Here is an 18,768-nt window from a genome sequence, read left to right on the forward strand (position 1 = left end):
ATTGTCAGCTCATACATAATGAGGTTTTGTTAGATGTGTTTAAGATACAGCATTTTACTTTCTGGTTTATTAATTGGCCAAATACTTCTAGTCCTCTGTGTAACGAAATCTTGGTTTAAAAATGAGGAGAGGGCAGATCGCTAACCCAGGGGAGGACTACTGATGTACACAGGCTGTGGTTTATCCTTCTGTAAAATCCTATGGATAAAAAGTGACACTATTTTTTCCCCCTCTGTCTTTTTCTTTCTTTTTTTTTTTTTTTTAATGTTTTTTTTAGTTTGAATAACCTGGGAGCCGAGCAACATTCTGAGACTTTGGGGCTGTGGGAGAGAGAAAATGAAATGAAATAAACTAGTTTTGTTTTAATTTAAAACAAACCATTGGTTCAAAGGCATTTAGCAGTCAATTTTCACATCTGATCTGAAGTTGGAGTTTACTGTGCTAATTTAGTTGAGATTGTTGTTCAAGCAATTTCTATATAAATTTTTGTAATTCGTGTAACTACTTGGCTTCATGAACCTCGGGAGCTGATTGTTTGTCTTATCTTTTGGTGAGCTAACTCTGCGTTATGTTGCAAAACCTTGAGGCATGTTGTGTTTCTTCGTGTTCCTGCAGTCTGCAAGTGAAGTCAGCTTCATTAGTTTCATGATGGCACATCAGTGCATGGCTGGTGTTGCTGCTTCCTTCAAGCTACTCCCGGAGCATGATCTGGGCTGCCTTGGTTTGGATAAGCTTGTAAGGATTTGTCAGCCAGATGTGACAAGATTGTCAAGAGGCAAGTAAAGAAGGAGATCTGATATTAATCAGTGCATAGCTTGGAGCCAAACTTTCTCAAATGCAGTGTAGTAACATGTTCTTCTCATTTACTGCTTCTTTTTGTGGCTGTAGAACTGCCACTGTCTGAGTTTGACGGTTAAAAGGGATGCCAGCTAATAGTCTTTAATTGTAAGGATACAATTCTAGGTGGGAAAAGATCATATGCTTCTATTTTTAACATCCTTTTGGAAAACACAGTTCTGTTTACTGCAGTTTGCTGAAAAAATATGCAAGTGTTGCGTTAGACGAGAGTCTCTGTTCCTGTACTTTGGTTTTAAAATACTGAAATTGTGGCTCAGCTCTCAGTGCTGGAGGAGTGGGAGGTGGGGAGCCTCACTCCAGGTCATGGTGCAAAGTAGGACTAGCATTATTTTTAACTACTAACAGTGTGTGTTGGTTTTCTTTGTTCTAGTGATTAGAACAATATATACTGAAGAATACCTTTCTAATTTCTTCTTTTACAGAAAAGGGAAAAAATACGGACTTTCAAAGAACATACCATGTATCTTCATTAGATATATTTACCATCATGTGTATGATGCTAATAAGTTTTCTTTATAATCAGTATAATTGTACATTTGTTTGAATTAAAACTCTATAGAGTTTTTAGTAGTTTGCAGCTTAATCAGACTTTTATTTTAACAATAGGTGAACATATAAAAGGTAACTAATCTTATGTTTTGGAAAGATTATAAGTATAACACTTTTGTTATAATTAATATATGGATTTTTGCTTGATTGATTTTTTTTTTTTTTTTTTTAAAGTAATTGTTCTGTTTATTTGAACTACCGGACCATCTACAACCTATTCAAAACCCTAAAAATAATGGTATCTGCAAACATACCCAAACCTGCAGGAGAGCTAAATCTTCACAGAAATAGGAAAAATTGTTACAAATTTTGGGCCACTTCATGGGCTTTACTATAAATTCTGCCTACTTAGGCTGCAACAAGGTTTGGCCTTTTGATATCAAATGTCTTGACTTCCAGCTTCCGTGCCTGTTCATGATATTGTTAAAAAATCTGTTCATACAACATTGAGCATGTCATTCCATTTCCAATCAAACAAGCCAGTGATTTATTTTGTTTTCAATAATAGACTTCATTATGATAATATTAAATACACCTCTGATAAGAACAAAAATGTTCTCTTTTTATTTTAGATTACAGTTTTTGCTACAACACAGACTTGTTCTAAAAGCACTTTTGGTATGATTTGCCGTTTAGTAAACATTTTGCATGCAGACTTGAGGTAAAATTTAGGTATGGATCTTGAATTCATTATTCCAGCAAAACATCCACCAAATGCAGGGAAGAAAAACTATTGTTTTGGCCCTATGGGTCATCTCCTGCCCTTCCTGGCTTCAGTGGCGTAGGAGGTCTCACAGTTCCTATGTGCTGGGCAGCCAGCAGTTTTTGTCCTAGCAGATGTTACAGCTGAAGTTTTATAGTAAGTGTCATCGTCTGTCTTCTTTTTAGGTTTTTTTCTTATTATTTTGTTGCTAATTGCTATCTAAAAAATTCTTCTTAGGGACTGAAATTTCAATATTTAGACTCAAAAAAAAATTACTGAGGGAATAAGGAAAAGTGACAATTTCTAACAGACTTCAGTCGTTTTAGAATAAAGAACAATGACATTTTCATTCCACACTTTAAAACCATGGTAGGATTGTTTCTTTACAAATGGGGGGGGGGGGAAGGCAAAATGCAAACTTTTTACTTCAAATTTCAAATGTAGCTGGTTATCAGTGAGAAATGGGTATTTTTTCATTTGAAAGTAGCTGATGTCTGAAAGCCAGTAAAAAATTTCCTCACCTATGTTCAATAAAAAGGAATACTAATACTTAAATTGTGAAATTACCAATGGAGCTACACTGTTGCGTAAAATATTACGTAACTGTAGCACCATAGATAGTATCGTGTGTGTGTGTACAAATACTGTTTAGGTTTAAAATTTATGAAATTGCATTAAATGAAATTGTGTAACACTAAATATTTCAGAGCGCTGCTATTTTTCTTTTATTCTTTAATCTATGTCTTTGCTCTGTAAAAGGAAAAAAGGAAAACTTTAAGCACACATATTTTATGGCTTTGAGACTTAAGCAGCGGTGTGAGGAGCTGAAAAAGTTAGGATTGTCTTTGAAATATTAACTCATCCACATTGCGCACATACAACATTTTATAAACTAGAAAAAGAGTTAAAGACATATTTTTAAAGGGCTTGCAGTTGATTTGTACTAATATTCTTCATTTCTCTGATACTTGTGCATTTGTGTTTATAACACTTATTGCTTGCTAATGTAGGGCTTGGAGTTAAAAATTTAATTATACTTCAGTTCATGGATAGGTCTGTAGTTTCAGCATTTAACGTGTTATGCATAGTATGTCAGTATGGATAAATAGTTTGTGTGCAATTTATTTGCTAGATTAAATAGTATCTAGTGCTTTATCATAAGAAATTTCACACCATTTCTATCCAGTGACTTATCTTTACCCCTAAAGCCTGAGCAGTTTTTCTCATCAGTATGCAGCAATCTGTTACTCATTTTTTAAATGCACTAATAAGAATGATTTTTTTTTTTTTTCCCTCCCTGTAAATTTATTAAAAAGGGAAGTTGCTTCAATATCTTGTACGTAGACACTGCCTAATACTCGGCAAAATGTTTCTGACCTACGCAGGCTATGGCAGTTATGCCATGGGAACTGTAGCATTGTAGTCCATTTCAGAATCAAAAGCAAATAACAACTGTAAGATAATGATAATATGACATTTTTCATTCCTTAATTTGTATTTCTTGTTTTCTTTTCCAAACCAAATGATAAAAGAGGATCTAAATAGGTTCCTGAGTTTGACCAAGCTGTCTGTCAGCACACACCTGTTGTTAACAAGAGAGATTAATTGCAGCATAAGCCAATGCATCCACAAGCACATTGCTGAACAGCAAAATTAAGTTTTACTGTCCGGTGCTTTTTGTTTAAAGAGTAGCAGTCGGAGTGAGCGCGCGCACACACACACACACACATTCTTTTCTCTTTATAATTATTTTGACAGTGCCATTAACAAGAGTTGCCCTAAGGGGCCCTTTAGGGTAAGTGACATGCATGAGGAGTGATTTTCATCCCACAAGTTATGCTGTGATTAAAGTTTGGCCTTGTAGCGTGCTGCCTTTCTCAGAAACGGCTCCCTCCTGCTTCCTCGGCCAGCTGCGTTGCCCGAGACTGCCCAGAGCTCCTCTCCGTTAGCCACGAAAGCTGCCGCTGAGCCCAAATTGGCTATAGGGTTGTGAGTCTGTATTTAGTTTCGTCTCTTAGCTCCTCACTCTCAGGACTGTTCTTAGCTACAGAAACCTTTTAACAGAGTGGCAACATGTGGACTTGTGGTCCATAATTCAGTAGCCAGCTGAAATGGTCTTTTAAATCCGCAAGCATGTTGATTTGACGGGGTAGTGCCATGGTGTGAAGGTATTGCCTAATTTTATTTCCATCTTACTGAGCGTTTTCACTTCCCCCACTCACTTTTTGTCTGTTTTTGAGGATGTTTCAGACAATTACTACAAGGGCAATTAAACATTTTCGGCTCAAGATGCTCAACTGCACCCACAAGAGAGAGATTTGGTCAAATTTTAGGCCAAAAGTGGCTTTGTTCAGCCCCACTGAGGGAGAGGTTAATGGGGTAATGCAACTTGCTGCAGGATCTGGGTTGTAAATACTCTGTTTACGTGTATTCTCAGGCTGTGGCTGTTTAAAAGGAGGTCAAGTTTTGGTATCTGACCCCAAATAAACAATATGAATATATACATAAGGATCCAGATAATTAATGGGATGTATTCTGTGGTCTTATCTAGAAAATGTATTCAACTTGTGGCCTTTGTGTTCTTTTAGGAGTAAAAATCATAACATAATTTCCCCACAGAGAAGGGATAAGTGGGAGTTGAGTGGTATCAGCACCAGCCAAAAATTTCAGCACAGTAGGTGTTAAGTTCAACTCCCAAATCCATGTTTGGCCTCTGAAACAAGAGCTTTTTGTCTGGGTTTTTCAAAGGTTCTTGCACCTCCTGAGCTTTGTAGGAGCATACATGGTCAGTGTGTATGAAAACCAACCCAGTTATTGAGGAGCCATCAGGAGGATTTAGGAACTGAGTTGTGAGCATAACTTCGTGTTTAGTGGCAATGCAAAAGGCAAGTTGTGGCCCAGCTCCATCTTTCCCATCTCTCTCCCAGTCAGTCTCTTAAGCAGGAGGCAAGAATTTTACTAAATTATTTTACTAATAAGCAGTTTGACAAATGAATCATCTAGGGCTAGCGTTCTAAACATGACTGTTAATGGAGAAGGTTGGAGCTATTTGGTCAGTGCTGCTTACTCTTTCACATCCGTGTGCAACTTTTCTCTACTTAATTAAAAGCTCAAAATATGGAAGATATCAGACTCTTTTCTGGATACAACAAACTGTAAGTCGTCTTTGTGTCTCATGAAGGATGTTTGTTGTTACATATTATGTTTATTAAAGAACTGTATTAATGGCAGATGTTACTTTTTAAGAAATATTTTTTGTGAGACTGTGGAAATAGTGTGTGCAGCATTCAGTCCAGTACAATTGGAACTCTCATAAGGACCTTTTCCTTGTTTTAATAATTTTATGTAACTATTTATTTTAGTCTCAAGTATTTTTGAACTTTAGTATAGAAACAGCGGAACTCGAGTACTTGAGTAGGCATAAATGTACACGAATGGAAATCCCTCTGTTTCGAGGGCTAAGGTTGTTAAAGGCAGGCAGTATATGTGTCCTGTCAGCGGTGTGTACAGCTGTGACCTCAGCCATAACGGATAACCTTGAACACGTGACAGAAGAAAACACCACAACACTGAGCTGAACACGTGCAAGTTGTAGCATGGGCCAAGCCTACTTTGTGCAGAGTAACTCTCAGATTGGCCCTTCCATCAGACCTGTACACATGTAAGCACATTTCATGTGTGAAATGTGACACATTATGCTTCAAAAGTTACTGAACATTTCTTTGCAACCTACTCACAGACTTCACAGCTAAAGAAAAGCACAAGCTAATGGGACAAGTTCATTCTCATTCTGGGTATATAATCAGGCCATGTTTCATAAAGCAAGTTTGAGATCATCTGTGCTCTCCTGAAGCTTGGTGAGTGTCTCCCTCTTCCCCATTCTCTATGTACCCACCCAGCACTGCTTACAGGCAGCAAAGGGTTTCCATCTTCTGTCCGTCCTCCAGGCATCCAGCTTCCTCTTTGAAGTGAGCATGTGAGAGAGAAGAAAATGGCCCAGAGCCTTTCCTTGAAGATGCTGGAAGGGCCCTCATAATGTTCTCCACAGGCAGATGGGATTCATAGCCTTACTAAACTTGGAATATGTTGAAACTTTCAAGGAACAATAGAGATATAAGATGTTTAAACTCTAACAGATATAGTATCAACATGCAGTTTAGGCTTAACTGTTAGGCTACGTCTTCAACAAGTACTTCCACCATCTGGAGCTGCCCGACACCTTTTGTGATTGTACTTGGAATATACTGGAATATATTTTAGTTCCAGTAAACTTCAGGAAGCTCAACAGAGTATCAAAAACTAAAGTCTGTGTTTAGGAAGAACATGCTCAAGGGCTAAATATCTACTATAGAGTGGATAGGGTGGATGCAAATACATGTGGGATAGATGAAAGAAACAAATACGATATGTGATACAGATAGGCACAGCTGGGTTACGATACGGTAAGGTGTACCAAATGTAAATTGAGAACTTGTTTTAAATCATGACAAAACTGACAGACGATATTATTCATCAGTGCAGTATATCCCTAGGGGAAATGGCAAAAGTTGCCTGACAAAAAATGGACAAAGCAAAGCTTTGCTTATTGTATGATGTGGAAAAAAAAGTAGGGCATTGACAGAGATGCTTAAGATAAGGTTTTTTTAATTTGTCTCTGCTTTCAGTGATTGTTCAAAGGATTCAAATGCAGAAGTAATCAAATGTAATTGGGTGATGAAAAAGGAAGACTTATTTAAACTTTGCAACCTCAAGAAACCCGATGGATAACAGTAAAAACAGGAAAGAAAACAAACTGGACAGTTACTGTTTTCTTTACTGAAAGATGCACACAGATTTGGATTTTGCCTTTAATTTAGCTGTGGACTGTACTTCTAATTTAAGAGATGGTAAATGTATCCATCCCTTTACTTCCCTTGCAAATCTTTTACAAGGTGCAAGCAAGAAAATATTTCCTCGTAACCAGACACATGTCCCATGTGTAATTCTATTTCTATAAACCAAAAAGAGAGCTTAATTTCTGTGGATTATTCTTAATATATGAGAAAATGGTTAACCTGTACTCTCAGAAGTAAAAAGGCTTTCATGTTTTAGCTGATTAGCAGACAAAAAAAAAATCCTAATGCTTTACCAATTGATCTTCTTCCCCTGTTGTAAGTCTTGCCTCTTCCTCCACAAGCGTTCTTACTGTGGAGCTGCTGCAAGTCTATTCAGCAGAAATGGGATGCATCCCAGTTCTTTCCTATAGGAGGGTTACATATATTCAGTGGGATTACTGTTTCTGGGAAATTAAGGTGAGAGGGCCATGGGAGATACGGCTTGTTGCTAGAAGCCCTCAATAAAGGACACCAAAAGCAGTATCTGTTATATCTCACCCAAAGAAAGTTTCTCTCACACATTTTTTTCATGTAAATCCTATTTCTTCTTCCAACTTGCATTTTAAGCTGATAGGAATTTCTAATACCTGCTTGCAAAAGATGTTCCTGTAACATGGCATCAATGACAGCATTTTGTCAGTAATCCTCATAGCAGAGCAGCAAACCTCTCCTGCTCTTTATATGATGGCAATAGCTTAAAAAAACCCCAGTTCTAACGTGAGGAGTACCTTCGTGCAAAGACGACAAGGGTTTTTCTTGGATGCCAGAAACAAGTGAGGGTGCTGACCTGTGCATTACTGACGCTAAATACTGCCAGGGTAATCTGGGACTTACTCTTCCCCTTTACAGGTGTCTGCACTTGCATCTCTCGCTGCCTGCAGAGCGCCAGACAGCTTTCTAGCATGAGCAGAGACCTCTAACTCAGTCCTGACAGGGTCTTCAATACTTACTTACTTACTTTTTAATTTATTTCCCAAGCCAAAGTGCTCTCAAACCAGGATCCACTTAACACTGAATGAGATTTGATACAGCTATACTGCCCTTTTTCTCTTGCTGCATTTTTTAAACCTACTGCTGGTATGTTGCAAGTGAGCATAGGTCCCAAAAGGCTTCAGGAGAGCATAGATGATCTCAAACTTGCTTTATGAAACAGGGCCTGATTATATACCCAGAATGAGAATGAACTTGTCCCATTAGCTTGTGCTTTTCTTTAGCTGTGAAGTCTGTGAGTAGGTTGCAAAGAAACGTTCAGTAACTTTTGAAGCATAATCAAAGCCACATCAATATCTGGCAAAAATGATGTCAGCAGTCATGACTTTCGGGCAACAGATGTTAAGATTTCTTTTTCAGTGATTAGTGATCAGTAATTAGATGATTTTCAGTGGCCAGTTCAATGGTTAATCTGTCCTCCTCGCAGCGAGGACTCATTTGTATTAAAAATCTGACATTCAGCTTCCCACAATCATGCTGGTAAAACCACCGAAAACTTTGATCAGAATTTTCAACTCTATTTTAAAGAAAACGAAGACAATGTTTCTGATAATGGATTTAGAAAGATCCATTTATAAGGGAGAGTGTGACTGGAAAGCAATAACAAAATCCTTGATATGATAGCATAAGATTTATTTTATTTAAACATCTGCTCTAGGTTTATGAAAAGGGAAACTAAATAATAGACCTGAATGAAAGGATTGCACTTAACAGAATTTCCACTTTAATTTCCATCTACATTTCCAATCCTTTAATTATGATTTTGAAGCTTTACATGTATGCAATATAGAAAGTTACTCCTTTGTTCTGTAGAATTAAATTGTGTGTACATTCCACTTGTTGGGAAAATAAAGCTCATTAAAATATTTGATATAATTACAGTACCTTAGAATAAGCATATTAAAGATAGTAGGATTAACAGGCGAAAGACAAGCATATTAATCTCATGAAGTTTTTCTGAGTTTCTCTTCATTAAACTCTGATATAAGTTAATTTGGGAGATAATCAACATGCATCTTTTACAAGTGCCTTTTTAAGTTGAACAATGAAGATTTAAAACTGTGACTCACTGATTATTTTAAAAGTTAATTTTGACATGTTATATATTCTCTGTGTCTATATTAACACAAATGTTTCTAGAAAAGTTATAGGGAGACACAGACTGACAAGCACAAATGAAGGGAAATGCTACCAACCTGAAAATCACACTTGTTTCTTCTCAGGGATTCTTACAAGTAATTTTTTAAGTCAGTGGCAGATCCCTGATTTGAGGGTGTACCTTTGGATATGTTAGCAGTATGCAGGCTAACTACATCTGAGACTGGTGTCCAGAAGCAGTAATGTATTGACTTGAAAGGGGATCGATTTCATATTTAGAACAGAAGGGGATTTCTACTCCCTTTCTAAAAACGGCTTTCATATATGTAAAACAAAATGTCCTCCTTTAACTTTTTCTGGTTTTTGCATGTGCAGTCTTCAGCACTTATAAAGGAAAATGAAATAAATACATGTACCATATAGAAGAAAGATCTTACACAAAGTTATGAAATGCAAAATTTTGTGCAGTATATATTTCTTGTCTAAATACACAAATTAAATAGTTTTAACAGTCAGTGATTTGTGGAACATGTCCAAAGGAAAAGGAATGAAAACAATTTTGAAATCTCAATTAACTTATCTTCATGACAGCTTTTTTCATTGTGCATATTTCTGTTACTTCTTGCAGAAAAGGAAGTACTCTTCTGTAACTTTGTCTGGAGGGACTGCAAAAGATGCATTCATGGAATGCACTGTAACTTACCAAGTCTATCAGGGTCGCCTATGGAAGGGGTTCAGTCTGTGCAAGTCACAGAATATTATGTATGTACAGAGGCAGAAGACTCGATCTGCATTGTTGTTTGATATCTTGTGATAGAAATGAATCATCAGCCAACTACACCTTTTTTCCCAGCCTTTCTGTAAGAAATTTATGGCTTTTTATTGTTATCTGAAAGTATTTTAGCAACTAAGCGAAAAATATATCCTCCATTAAAGTGAAGAAATTCACACTGCGTAGGGTATTGATGTGTATTTTATGACTTTATGGGGAGCAGAGAGCTTTTCTCAAGAATTCAGTGTTTTGCAATGGCTCCTTCAAAAGATTAAAGGCAAAGCGATTCTGAGATTTCAATAGCCCTGTTGCCACTTGTTCCAGTCCTTCAAATAAAGATGAATCTTAGCATCAAGTCACTGCAGTGTGGAGATGTGCATGTAAGCTAACTCCTTGATAAGCCAGCTACTAAGATTTTAAAGTCTCAGTCCAAATCCTGTCATGTAAAGCACTAGGCATCCAAATGTCCTGCACACGCTTGTTTGTAGTAGACTGTTGTATGTAGTGTCTTCTGCCCTGAGTCAGTCCAATTCTTCAAGCCTGAAGAAATGCCAGTTGCAAGCCCCAGGGAAATTACCTTTCTCTCATGTCCTTTTCATTTTAATAATTTCCTGCGTCCATCTTTCTTAGCCTGATTGTCTAAAAACTTCTTTTTATTTTTTCCAAAAGTGCCAATGTGGGGATGCCTGCATCGGAAAGACCTTTTTTTTTTTTTTTTTTCCCCATCAAGTCTTGTCTTGCTTTTCTATGGGTGGAATAAGTAGTGGCAGTACCCATTTTGCATAAGACCCTAGGAGCAGGAGTAGCAGCCAGTAGTGGGCATAACTTTGCCTTATTTCATGTTTGCCTCTCGTTACTTTAAAATGTAACACATTTTGTTTTAAAAACAGAAAAATGCAGACATGTTACAATTGCATAATCTAGCTTTTTTAAAAATTTATTCCAGTGCAGACTTTCTGCACATTAATTTCTTCACTTTCCTGCCCTTAATAGATATTCCATTTCTGCAGGAACTATTCTCAGTATCAGATCTAAGCAATACACAATCCTACAAATGCTTTGGTCCATAGCAATCCCTACAGAGCTTTGACTAGGACCTCAAAGGTGTGTGTCTGCCTTCTGCAGCAGATGGGCACATACAGAAGAAAGCATATATTCCAGGAAGCAAGCTTTGTTGATTAGGAATATCCAAATACTAATTTGAGTTGTATTATAGATGACCTTGGTGAGAGTAAAGTGATGCACAAAATGCACTGTGCAACTTGCTATCAGTTCGTATGTTCTGTTTTGCCTAATACCTTTCAAGCATTTCCCTTGCAAAATGTGACTGCTGTAGTCTTTGAGGAGTTGGAGTACTTTTTGGTGAGCTTGTTACTGAGAAGCGTTAGTGAACTCCTGTAATCTTTGAAATATATTCTATGTGGATACTGCTGTATGTAAGGGATGGCATCTATGCAGAGCTTACACGTTGCTCATTAGAACTTCCTATATTGCAGTATGGAGTTCCAGCAAAACTTCAAGAGTGGGACTTCAATCTGTGTGTCTTTGTTTTTAAACCTTTAAACCTTTATTATTGTTATAAAGGTGCTTCAGCCTAAATAAATCCACAAAGTGTTGCTACATATGTCATTAAATATTTTGCTTCCATCATAATCTGGTGTTCTAACTGGTAACTGATTCTCTTTAAAGCAGAGGTAGTCTTGCATAACTCAGGTTTTGCCTGGATTACTTATATTGCACACTGATAGGTATGTGCTGGTGTGTTAACTCTGTCTTCATACAGATTTTATGGGTGTATTGTATAATCTGCAGACTCTAGGTGGTGCTTATATATTACCTATCATCCTTTCTATTGATTTCCAGGCTATCCGATGCACTCTCGTGAACTGTAGTTGTCAATGTTTCAAACCTGGGAAAATAAATCAGCGACAATGTGACCAATGCCGGCATGGATGGGTAGCACATGGTAATATTCCTTCTTACAATCTATACAAAATCTTTTAGGATCCTCCTCATTATAGCATGCTTTTTGTGTCACCCCTCACCCCCACACACCCCAGTATTAGTTACATTCAATTTTATCTATCTCTTGTGACTCAAGTTTATTTACATTTGGTGATTTTCTTTGCAGCCCTGAGCAAATTAAGGATTCCCAACCTCTACCCATCAAGCCAGGTAGAAATAGTTCAATCCAATGTTGTCTTTGATATCAGTAGCCTCATGTTGTATGGAACCCAAGCCATCCCTGTGCGCCTTAAAATTCTGCTAGATCGGCTTTTCAGTGTTCTGAAGCAGGAAGAGGTGATACAGATTCTCCATGCTCTGGATTGGACACTACAGGATTATATACGTGGATATGTGCTACAGGTATTTAGAGGGGCTTTTTTAATATAAATATGATAGCTAAATAGTACTTCATAATGTTTTGTAGCTTAGTCTTATCACTGATTCGCAATGCATTAACTGTGGTATATCTGAAAGGCAGTAATAGACTTGTACAAGCTTAGCGCTAGAAAAGAAAGGGTGGATTTTTGGCTATTGCTCTCCCTTTAGTCAGACTTAACTGAAATCTTCCTACTTTGCTGAAATCTATCAACAAAGGTAAGCAAAGATAAAAAGTTACTAGGAATGTATCAAAGGCTTCAGAATTTGCTCTAGTATTATTTAAACAGTGAGTTTACTTTTTATACAGCAGAATAATACATTGACAAATAAACTTGCCATCATTTTAAACACCAGGGACAATATTAATCTCTGGTGTAGTACTACTGACGTTATTGGAGCTACATCAAGGATGAATTTGGCCCTATGTGCTTACACGGATGTTAGTCCTTGCTACTGTGGAAGTTACCTTTTATGTAAAGTAACATTATGATCTTACATTATGACATGAATCAATATTTAATGGTCTTGATAATCTTGCTTTTTAGTGTTAGGATTAAAAATATGGAATCAATTACCTTGAACCTCTACCACATGAAAAATTTATAATGTTACATTCTTCATCATCTTAGAAACTCTTACATGCACTGTGAAAAATCTCAGTAGGCCATCAAATACATGTTCTGTGATAAAATATTTATTGTAGTTATTGGGAAAAGTTAGGCATAGCTGGAGTTTGAAAGAACTCCAACACTCTAGTGTAATTACAGCTGTGCTCTGTGAACACTGGCAATAGATCAATATAGGTTCATTTGTTCTCTGATCTTAGTTGCTTGGAGATTATTAAACTTGCAATGAAAGAATACTTGACTTAAATGAGGAGCTAAATCTTGGTCTGATTGCTCCATCTCTGCTGTCTGTACTTACATGATACTAACTGTTGTTCAAGTGACGTGTCTTCATTTTTGTGGAAAAAAATAGTTTATTGGAAAGTATTACTGTCAGTTCAGAAAGAAATAATATCACCAATGTGGTAAAATTGGGAATAAAGCATTACAGAATTGGCATTAATCACTCATTAAATAGAATGATTTTATCATTTTACTAGAGAAGAATTTTTAGTCCCCTCAAAAAATGAGAGATTCGGGGGGAGGGTTTTTTTGTTTGTCTTAACTGATGTCTGACTCATTTAAATATTTTTGGCTTTAGGATGCTTCAGGAAAAGTGCTGGATCACTGGAGCATAATGACCACTGAAGAAGAGCTGGCTACTTTGCAGCAGTTTCTTCGTTTTGGAGAAACTAAGTCCATTGTAGAGTTAATGGCAATTCAAGAGAAAGAAGGGCAATCAATTATAATACCACCACCAACTGCCAATTTGGATATTAGGGCATTCATTGAGAGCTGCAATCAACACAGTCCTAATTTTTCTGCTTCCTTGGACAAAATGAGTCCCACCAACATTCATCCCTTTGAGAATATTGTAAATAACATGGCTTTCATGCTGCCGTTTCAGTTTTTCAGTCCAGTGCCTCCACCTTTGATAGGTTCACCACCAGAAAGACATTTGATTGAGCAAGGTCAAGACCATAGCAATGAAACTAAACAAGATGTTCAGATACCATTTTCTGAAAGCAGCTTCTTAACTTCTAGTTCTGCACCATTTCAAGTTGAAAATGAGAGGAGCATAAATGGTCCAGATGTCACCACTAAAACAGAAGATGATGCCCTTTTAAGTGATTCCAGTTCACATAATACAGCAGCAAAGCTTGAAATGACAGCAGTATCTCCAGAAAACAAAATTAAATCCGTTGAAAAAAATGGTGCTGGGCCAAGGAAAGGGCGTGTTTTCTGCACTGCATGTGAAAAGACATTTTATGATAAAGGTACTTTGAAAATACATTACAATGCTGTTCATCTGAAGATAAAGCACAAATGCACAATTGAGGGCTGCAATATGGTATTTAGCTCTTTGCGTAGTCGAAATCGTCATAGTGCGAATCCTAACCCCAGACTCCATATGCCAATGAATAGAAATAATAGGGATAAAGATCTAAGAAATGGTTTGACCATTGCTGGACCTGGAGATAGTAAAAGGACAGAATTTACAATTTTAACTGCGGATAGCAGAACTATTACCAGCTATGCCAGCTCTTGTACAGATTCAAAGGGTCAGACTGGATTTCCCAGTATTGGACAGAATGGTGTCCTCTTTCCAAACCTGAAGACAGTACAGCCTGTTCTTCCTTTTTATCGTAGTCCAGTCACACCAGCTGAGCTTGCTAATACTCCAGGTACTCTTCCTTCTCTGCCTCTTGTTTCTTCCTCAATACCAGAGCAGCTTGTTTCAAATGAATTGCCATTTGACATGCTACCCAAGAAGAAATCTCGTAAATCAAGTATGCCTATTAAGATAGAGAAAGAAGCTGTTGAGACACCTAATGAAAGTAGTGATGTTGCCAGTTCTGAAGATGATACACGGCTGCAAGTGGTAAGCGATGGCGAGCTTGAGACCTGTGAGCATAAGATAGAGAAGCGGGTGACCGACAGGGTGGAAAAGCACCCCCATTCAGGTAATTCATGGAAATCTGTCTCTGGGGTAGAGGGCCCAAAGTATTTTGAATCTGTCTTTGCACCAAATAACAAATACATCAAGGATATCTCTGAGAATGAATTGCATCACTGTGAGAAAGAGGTTAAACCAGAAGAAAACCAACCATTAAAGATAGTTTCCCATGAGATTATATATGAAGATCCAAAACACCACCACAATGATGTTATAAAACCAATGACTGAACCCCCCATGTATATTAAAGAGCAGTCAAAGCGCAGGATTCCTAAAAATGACTGCCCTGAATTGCAACACCACTTGCTGACCGGGGGCTTTTTCAGCACTTTGTCAAACAGGGGTGCTGCCATTCCTTGTTTTGAAGACTCTAAAGATATGGATCATGTCAGTCAACATGCACTAGGGATTCAGAAGGAAGAAAGCCGCTTTCATTGTGACATCTGTAAGAAGACTTTTAAAAACCCTTACAGTGTAAAAATGCATTTTAAAAATGTACATCTCAAAGAAATGCATATTTGCACAGTTGAGGGCTGTAATGCTGCTTTCCCTTCTCGTAGAAGTCGAGACAGGTAAGAAAATTATAAACAAAATTGTATTTATTTTTACCATCACAATGGAGCCTAATTTGAAATTTAAATGAATGTTTGAGGAATGGAGCCTGCAAAGATTTTCTGTGTATCCTCGTATAACAGGTACGATAACTTATCAGAACATTCATGGAATGAAAATCCATTGAAAGAAACATTTCCTTTCCACTAGACTACAAGATTTTAAATAAAGCCATGAAAATTTCATAACTGATAAAGACTGCAGTAGTTGAAAGGATACTTTAGAACGTAAAGAGAAAGCCACAAGGGTATGAATTCGGCAATTTTCCAGTAGATGCATGTGTGGACTTATATGTTTAATATGTACTTACATATGTATTTTAATGTATACAGTGTTTTTAATGAAACAGCAATGAGATAAATTCAGGAAATCTTCACTTGCCCGTGTCCTTGGTTTACTCAAGGATTTTGAACAGACTGGTGGGATTACTCTGTACCAGTACAAAATTAACATTACACAGTGCTAGCTGAACTAACACTATCTGGTGTGTATCCACATTGGTAGTGCTTTTATATGAGATTACGTACTGATTCCTGAACTGTATCATGAGCTTGATTCAGTTTACTGTTAGCTGCAGTATTGTGTTGCTGTAAATCATTTTACTTCAGCCTATTATGCACATAGGCTGAGAAATGAGGACTGAAGCTTTATTGTTGACCATCAGTTATGTATCTGAATTGATATGTGATAACAAACCTGTTAAAATGCGGCTGTGTTGCAAGTTTTCTAACTCTCCTGTAACAGTGTTACAGCAGCTTTTGGCTGCAGGAAGTATGCCTGGATAGTAGTTCAGAGTGACACAAGGTTTAGATTGTCTGTAATCTGCTAGGAGTACTGGAGCCAGCTGATGCAGTCCAGAGAGGATCAGTCAGTCTCTGAGGACTGGCCGATGCATCTGAGATGCACAGATTCATCTGCTGCTGGCAGGGCTTCCTACCCTGATCTGCTGCCTGCATCTTCCCAGATGTGAATTCCTCTCCACTGTAATTGTGATATGGGCCGCAGGAAAGAAGGCCAGCAGTAAAGATCTGCATTCACATGCCATGAATTCCTTCCCACACCAATATATTCAGTTAAGTTTTAACATAGGTGCTTCTGGAAGATGCTTTTTTGTTTGGGTTTCTTTGTTGTTTTGTGGTTTTTGGGTTTTTTAAAAAAGCCAACTCACAAGCAAGTTCACAAGCTTTGTGCAAAACAGTAGTTATTTGGAACAACTTTGCAGAAGTTTCTAGACTTTAATGTAGATTGCTATGACTGCAAGTGCAAAATATTTCTGTGCCTTTTTGAACAGTTTATGGTTTGGATTAAACCATGATGGCAAGGGGAAAAATGAATGTTTTCCCTCTCTTGCAATAAACTGAATCTTCTAGCCAGAGCCTGGAAGTTCCCAGTGAGCTGATTGATAGTGTTCAATGAGGAGCAGTGATCTAATATATTATTCTGGTTTTAACCTGAATCCAGAGATCCCCATTCAAAAACTGTAAGTTTCATAAAATGCAATATTCCTTTCTTCAAGGAAAAGCTCTGTGCTGCTGTGTACAACTGCATTCTGGCACATGGTTACAGTACTTGAGATCATCAATATTTTTTGCAGACTCAGGTGTCACTGCTTTCCTGCTTTGTCCATTGGGAAAGAATCTTGTTTCTTCCCCCCCCTCAGTCCCTTCTCTGATCTCGGTTTAGTATACACATTTTTAGTCTGTCCCCCAACTCTTTTAGGCCCAACAGTAGATCTAGTGGAGCAGACCGCTATGCACAATGAAGGAGAGAATCTGAAACATTGATTTCTGTGGAGTTATTTCTGATATATGCCAGTACAAGCAAGTTCAGATAGCCAGTCACATGTGTAAATCATCCGTGTGCACTCCTAATTTGACCAACTGCCACACTGGAAGTATACAATTCATGCATGCTACTAAATATTGTTTTTTTTTCTTTGTTAATGATCGCTATGAAACACCTGTTAAGTGAGGCAAAACACTTTCTTGCTAAGCTTGTCTTTGTTCTTCTAGACATAGTTCAAACCTAAATCTTCATCATAAGCTTCTGACTAAAGATACACTGGAATTCAACAACCATTTCAATGCAACATACCTCTTGAAAGACATGGCTAAGGAGTTTTGTCAAGATGTCTCTTTAAAACAACATGTTGGACATACTTCTGTAATCTTCAAAGGAATGAACAGAACAGGCAGCTTGGTTTTTCCAATGAGCAAAATTAGAGAACCCTGTTCTGAGAGTTATGGATACGATCCATTGAATGACGGAGCTGTTCTGGATCTAAGCACTACTTCCAGCATTAAGTCTGAGAGCAGTGCTCATTCTTCTTGGGATTCTGACGGAGGAAGTGAAATATGCACCATGCCCTTGGATGATAGTGATGAAAGCTGTGAAGGACCCAGCCTAATGCCTGATGATGAACTCTACCAAGACTGTACTTTAATTGAGAAAGCTAATCAAAACTTTACAAATTTACCTTCCAGTTTGCCAATAACTTGTCATATATGTCAAAAAACATATAGTAATAAAGGAACTTTCAGGGCTCATTACAAAACTGTGCATCTCCGCCAGCTCCACAAATGTAAAGTCCCAGGTTGCAACACAATGTTTTCATCTGTTCGCAGTCGGAACAGGCACAGTCAAAACCCTAATCTGCACAAAAGTCTGGCTGGGTCACCAACTAGCCTACAGTAAGATCATGCTGATCTTAATTTATTTCCGCTAAGAATTAATCATTTCAATTAAGGAATGTGTTAACATTAGTTTTATTTAAACTCATTTGACTTCTAGCCTACTCAACAGCCATGGTCAAATTCTTTTCTCCCGTGTGTGCTCTCCAGCCGTTTCATTTAGCAAAGCTTGGTGCTGTAGTTTTTGTGCAATTGTTTGGTTTGATGTTAAATAGCTGAAGCTTCTGTAAGGAAAAGAAAGCGTCTTAGAAATGGGGGAAATATGGAGACATTAACTAAAGTATTTCTGATACCTGTGAAGTATTACTTGGCAACAATAGGAGCTTCAAATGAGAACCATCATCCCTTGTGTTTACGTGTTAAATGAGTAGTTGTGTCCTTTAAGAAATGAGTAATGATTGAGGTGAGTTTCCTCCGGTTGGGTTGAGAGTTTTGGGGCTACCATTTCGTTCCTGAGACCATAGTCTAAAGCTGACTTGCAGTATTAGTTGAATGTGGTATTTGCAGTTTACTATATCCCAAAATCCATAAGATAAAATACAAATTTGGGAAGACTTTGCAAACAGTCCAAATCTTCTGAAAATCCTGCAGTCCTTACTCTTTAACTTGACATTTCACTTGAATAAAATTGCAGTATTTTTGCTTTCTTAGAATTTAATACCATTTGCTTTGCAA

General features: G+C 37.5%; 1 protein-coding gene across 1 annotated transcript; it reads left to right on the forward strand.

Annotated features, from left to right (window-relative positions):
• Window positions 1–835: 835 nt before the first annotated feature.
• Window positions 836–18,097, forward strand: BNC1 (basonuclin zinc finger protein 1; the record flags this gene model as incomplete). The annotated part of the gene is given in 6 exon segments (XM_082005357.1): window positions 836–899; window positions 902–912; window positions 11,708–11,810; window positions 11,976–12,211; window positions 13,436–15,363; window positions 17,416–18,097. Coding segments are annotated over 6 exon segments (3,024 nt in total).
• Window positions 18,098–18,768: the final 671 nt, after the last annotated feature.

This window comes from Phaethon aethereus (assembly GCF_964289735.1).
Source record: "Phaethon aethereus genome assembly, chromosome: 12".
Lineage (NCBI taxonomy): Eukaryota > Metazoa > Chordata > Aves > Phaethontiformes > Phaethontidae > Phaethon > Phaethon aethereus.